General features: G+C 38.6%; 1 protein-coding gene and 1 long non-coding RNA gene across 6 annotated transcripts in view; one reads left to right on the top strand and one right to left on the bottom strand.

Moving 5' to 3' along the window:
- LOC112158873 overlaps positions 1-580 on the bottom strand; it is a 7,810-nt gene extending 7,230 nt beyond the window's left edge. The window contains exon 1 of the long non-coding RNA XR_002921379.2: positions 129-580. This is a non-coding gene — a long non-coding RNA (uncharacterized LOC112158873). The remainder of the gene's footprint in view (positions 1-128) is intronic.
- The window catches only part of rapgef3 (Rap guanine nucleotide exchange factor (GEF) 3), a 31,031-nt gene extending 25,917 nt beyond the window's left edge, over positions 1-5,114 (top strand). For all 5 annotated transcript variants that reach the window (XM_024292525.2, XM_036212846.1, XM_036212845.1 and 2 more), the window contains 7 exons: positions 1,267-1,357; positions 1,435-1,485; positions 1,552-1,639; positions 1,707-1,771; positions 1,851-1,905; positions 2,980-3,051; positions 3,128-5,114. In XM_024292525.2, the coding sequence (XP_024148293.1) occupies positions 1,267-1,357; positions 1,435-1,485; positions 1,552-1,639; positions 1,707-1,771; positions 1,851-1,905; positions 2,980-3,051; positions 3,128-3,246 (541 nt within the window). In that variant the 3' untranslated portion in view covers positions 3,247-5,114. The remainder of the gene's footprint in view (positions 1-1,266; positions 1,358-1,434; positions 1,486-1,551; positions 1,640-1,706; positions 1,772-1,850; positions 1,906-2,979; positions 3,052-3,127) is intronic.

The following is a 5,114-nucleotide window of genomic DNA, read 5'->3' as shown; positions in this document are numbered from 1 at the left end:
CTGAAGCTCCGCCTGCCGCTGCGTGTTTCTGCTGTCCGCTTCATAACGTCATCCTAGAGTTTGTGGCAGTATCTTTGTATTTCTCCCATGAAAATAGTCAAAACTTTCACAAAGATGAATGCACATACCATATATCTGTCTTTAGTAGGCCTGGCCATCCCAGACTGCTTCACAAACACACGCGGCTTCTGCAATGGCTGTGCAAATCGGGGGTGGGGTGGGGGTGGTGAGGTCTTAAAGGCGCGCCGCGCCCAAATTAACAAACACCTATTTGAGCTGGAATTTATTGAAGACAGGACATAACTGGAAGATATATGGTATTCTGCATTTAAAATTAAAGTTTTTAGCCATGTGAAGAAATTGAGTGTTGTGTTAGTCTGGGGGCGGAGCTGTCAAAGCAGACTCTTCCTGGAGGGGGGCGGTCCACATCGTACTGACGTCAGCACGATAGGGGCTGCTGCAGGTTTTTTTTTAACTCTTAAATGCCTGAACGAATCAAAATGCAGCTTTAAAGGTTCTTTAGAGTGAGGAATGAACAGTAAAATGCATTTAAACCTCAAAAAATAGAATTGTCATGGTAGGGCCCCTTTGTAAAATTTCTGATAATTTCTTCTTTTTGATACAGTTACAACATGTTAAAAATGTATGGATCAAATTTGAGACAGTGGCTAAATAAGGTGTTTTTTTCTGGAACACTTCTGTCAATATTTTTGCACCTTAAACTAATATTGTTGTGAACAAAAAACACCCAACATCAAATTAATACTATATATATCTCATAAAAAATTACATGACAATTATTTTTGTTTTAATTGAATTTTCTGTTAATTATTTGATGCAGAGGGCTTTACAGGGTTAAAACCAGCAGGAAATATAGAAATTAGTTATTTTATTTTTCATCACATGTCCAGCTTCTAGATTCTTTTCTAAAAGTAAAGTGTATAGTGTTTTGTTTTGGAAATAATCAAGAGCTTTTGAAGTGCTGGATCGTTTTAACATAATTTATAAAGAAAAAATGCTACCTTTTTGTCCCCTGAATGTAATGTGTTTTTAATGAGTGCAAGTCTGAGCAGTTTTGCAGGTTTTACTACAACCGTCAGCCAAAGATAGTAAAGCGTAGATGCTCCTTATTTATACCAGAGGATGTGAGCGTGCAGATGTTTGCATCGAGCTGACAGAACAGATGTTTCTGCATGCACAACTGTCATCGGAGAACAGGATTAGAGAACCAGATGTTCACATCCTCGTGTCTGTCTCGTACTGCAGATTAAAGGAGCAGAAGAATTTAAATTCCTTCTTCGCCGTGATGTTTGGTTTGAGCAACAGTGCCGTGCAGAGGCTTTATAAAACCTGGGAGGTGAGGATCCAACCATCAGATAGCATCGCCTCTGGGATTGCAGCTCATCTGGGATTGACATTTTCCTTATGTTACAGAGAATACCAAGTAAGATTAAAAGAATCTACTGCACCTATGAGAGGCTGATGGTGAGTAGCTATGCTGACATTGAAATGTTGAAAACATGGAGTGTGTGACTGTGGATGTTCTGACAGGACCCATCCCGCAACCACAGAGCCTACAGGCTGGCCGTCGCTAAACTCAGCCCTCCTTACATCCCCTTCATGCCTCTCCTACTGAAAGGTAAGCAGGAGCCAAAAAAAAAAACATGAACCCTTTAAATGTTAACAAAAATGACTTCTGTACCCAGATATGACATTCATCCACGAGGGAAACCCAAACTATGTAGACAAGTTGGTCAACTTTGAGAAGATGGTAAGGCCGATTTCGACTATATTTATCCTCTTTTGAAAAACTAAAAATGTTTTTTTTTTTTTTTTGTTAAATGTTGCAGCGAATGCTTGCAAAGACAGTCAACATCGTCCGAGGATGCAGAAGTCAACCGTATGGTGAGTGATCCACTCACAAACACAAACACAGGCGTGCTTCCCATCTTTACCGTCAGTTTTATGATTTAGAATATAGCAGAGCGTCCACCATAAAGTCCTCTCAAAACACTTTTGCCATCTTACCTCCTAGTAGAAAAATCCAGGAAATGAGTGGTGGGATAAAATGTGCGTTTAAGCAAGTACATTTGCTGTTTACACTTTAGTTTAAAAGTAAATCGATTTCATGTGGAGGCCACAGATGTTTTCTGATGTTCGATTTAACCCATTTTTATTGTAACTCTGAACCACTACTGCATTTCGTGTTCTTTAGGGACATTTAATTTGGTCTAATATAAAGAATCTAAAGCAGGGGTTTGTAACCTTCATTTAGAGAGCCAGTCAGGTCAATTTCTCACTTATATTATTGTTTCTATGATACATATACATGAAGTGCTGTTTTTTGGCTTAAGTGAAACATACATTTAAATAGTAAATAGCATTTTTTTCCCTAAATATAAAATAGTCCTTTCAAAATAAGACACCCGTGCGATATAGGAAGAAATTATAGTAAACATTGTATTGTCAGCTACAGATCCGTGGACATGACATAAAAAAAAAAAAATAATTAAATTGTTTCCTCAAGTTAGAATTTTGTGCACACAAGTTACTATCTTGTTTGTACACATTATCCTTTTGTGTGCTCAAGTAAGCATTTGGTGCACACAAGTTACTATCTTGTGTGCCAATTTTTTCGTGTACAAATTAGTATCCTCTCCTCACTAGTTAGCATTTTGTGCCCCCAAGTTTAAGGTTCGAGGTGATTTAAAAAAAAAAAACTATGCAGTTTATTTTATCATTTGTGGAACATTTCAGCCAGAAATTTGTGAATCTAACTAACTAAAATGAAGTCAGAGCTGCTACTAGCCCTACTAGATTTTTAGACCATATTTGCCCATTTGTGACCCAACGATCTGTTACACGTTGATCTATCAATTATTTTTTCCTCCAGGATTCCGCAGCTTAATTCCTTTGAAAATATGGTTCTGTCAAAACACAGTTCTGCGATCAATAAAAACTTGTGTTGCATCCTTGCAGTGCCTTCATCTCCTCAGAGGGGCCTGGCTGACCGGATGTTTCTGGAAGGACCTGCCACTCGCCTGTCCACATGTGAGCTGCAGCTGCTGGTGACGTTCAGGTGTCCTCTGACAGATCCGCTCACGTTTGATCTCCTCCTCTCCTTCAGACTCAGATCACAGCCTTCCTCAACGGAGCCCCGCCAACATCCGCCTCTACATTCAAAACCTGAAGGTGATGGACAACCAGCGGCAGCTAACGCAGCTATCAAGAGCCATCGAGTGCTAGGACATCGAACGTACAAAACTTAAAAAAAAAAAAACAAAAAAAAAAAAATGAGGGACTTTGGAGGCGGTAAATGGAATGCAACCGACTGAACAAAAACCTTCACACAGCCTTGAATGAAACAAGCCTGTGAGAGCGGAAATGTGCAGAAGCAGAGGATCATGGGAGTTATTCCAATTGTACAGCAAGTCCAAATGAAGAGACTTTAATGGAGGAACCAGAACAATCACCTCTAGTTTTTGAGTACCAGCCTTTTCACTTAAAAAAAATATCTATAAATATATATTGTACTATAATTATGGCTAACTGACGTGCACAGAATTTCATATTGTTTTATAAAATAAATTATTTTCCCAGGTATGTGTACTTAATAATACCACAATACTTTGTAAAAAGGGACATTTTTTTATTTAAAATAGAAACCATGACAAGTAAAAAACAAAAAGACATTGCAGAAGCCACATTCCAGCTAAAACAAACAAAAAAAAAACTAAAAAGATCTCCCCAATATGGGGTGAAAAATTCACAACAAATCATTCTCTCCGTGTTATAAATATGTACAACATCTTTTTGAAAGTCCTGGAGAGTGGGCCAAAGTAAAAAAAAAAAAAAAAAAAAGAAACACAGTGCCTTCTCCTGATGTGACCATTAAAGTAAAAGGAGCCCGTCGCTATAAATAATGGATTCACATGTTGAATGAGGAACTTTTCCGAGGATTGAAGTCAATAACCAAATGGGGGATTTTGTGGGGCATTTAAATCCAATCACATGCTTGAAAAGATGGAGAGAGGAGGGAGGGGTAGAGGGGGGCAGTAATGTACGGTGATAAAGTTGTGTTTGAACAGCTGCAGCACATAAATTATCTTGTACTGGAAGCGTGCCCAACTCAGTTGTGACTCCGTTAATGCTATTTCCAAAAAACAAAAAAAAAATTGTGAGTTAATGTCCAGTGAAGCAGTGAGTACATCTGAAGCAGGAAAAAAGCTTTTAGAAAGAATTCCACCTTTTACAAACAGTGATAACAACAAAAAAATGTAGAAACCCACAAACTTGGACGCACAAACCTTTGGTTTGTCACTAAAAAAAACAAAAAAGTTGCTGCTGTGTAACATTTGTGACATAAATATTGCACTTCCAAACAATGTGGAGTTCCCATCGCCTAGCTGTCATCCCTTTGTTGGAGGTATTTATCACCAAAATGAACCTCAATTATCTCAAGCTACAAAGGTCTAGGCAGCAGGGAGAAAACAAACACAAAAACACACAAAAAAACATCCTTAAATATGGCATTCACACAAATGCATGCATGCATGGAGTGATGCACGCATGCAGACACACACAGCCTGAACTGTAACCCACAGGTGTGAAGTCTTTACACTTAAAGGCACTTAGAACATATGTACACAACACGAGAAAACAACGCAAACTGTCTTTTTTTGTTCAGTCCCTGTAGTCTTTTGGTATTGGGATGACTTCCTGTTTGTTTAGACAATCTAAAAATATTCACTTTAATCTGAGAGCTGGAAACAGATCTTTCTATCATGGCTACATCAATGCTAATCATTTTTTAAAAAAAAAGATACCTTGAGCATTTTCACCTTGTTTCCTAGCAACACACCAGAAACGGTACAAAATATTCAAGGATAGCATCACTTTTTGATGGAAGCATCACGCCGCTGAGTGAGGTTTCCCGCCTCGTCCCTGTCGACTACTCAGCTACACACATGGTGCCAGCACTGGTGACTGAGCAAAAAAAACATACAGACAGACCTAAAGCAAAGACATCAGTAGGAGTTCATTTCAGGACTCAAAGGAAGGTCAGTCAGTCAGTCTTTGGCGCCTTTGGAATCAGTAGATTTTTTCCTTTGAGT

This window comes from Oryzias melastigma, linkage group LG7 (genome assembly GCF_002922805.2).
Source record: "Oryzias melastigma strain HK-1 linkage group LG7, ASM292280v2, whole genome shotgun sequence".
NCBI lineage: Eukaryota > Metazoa > Chordata > Actinopteri > Beloniformes > Adrianichthyidae > Oryzias > Oryzias melastigma.
The sequence above is the reverse complement of the archived record's forward strand: the minus strand, read 5'-3'. Positions and strand labels throughout refer to the sequence as shown.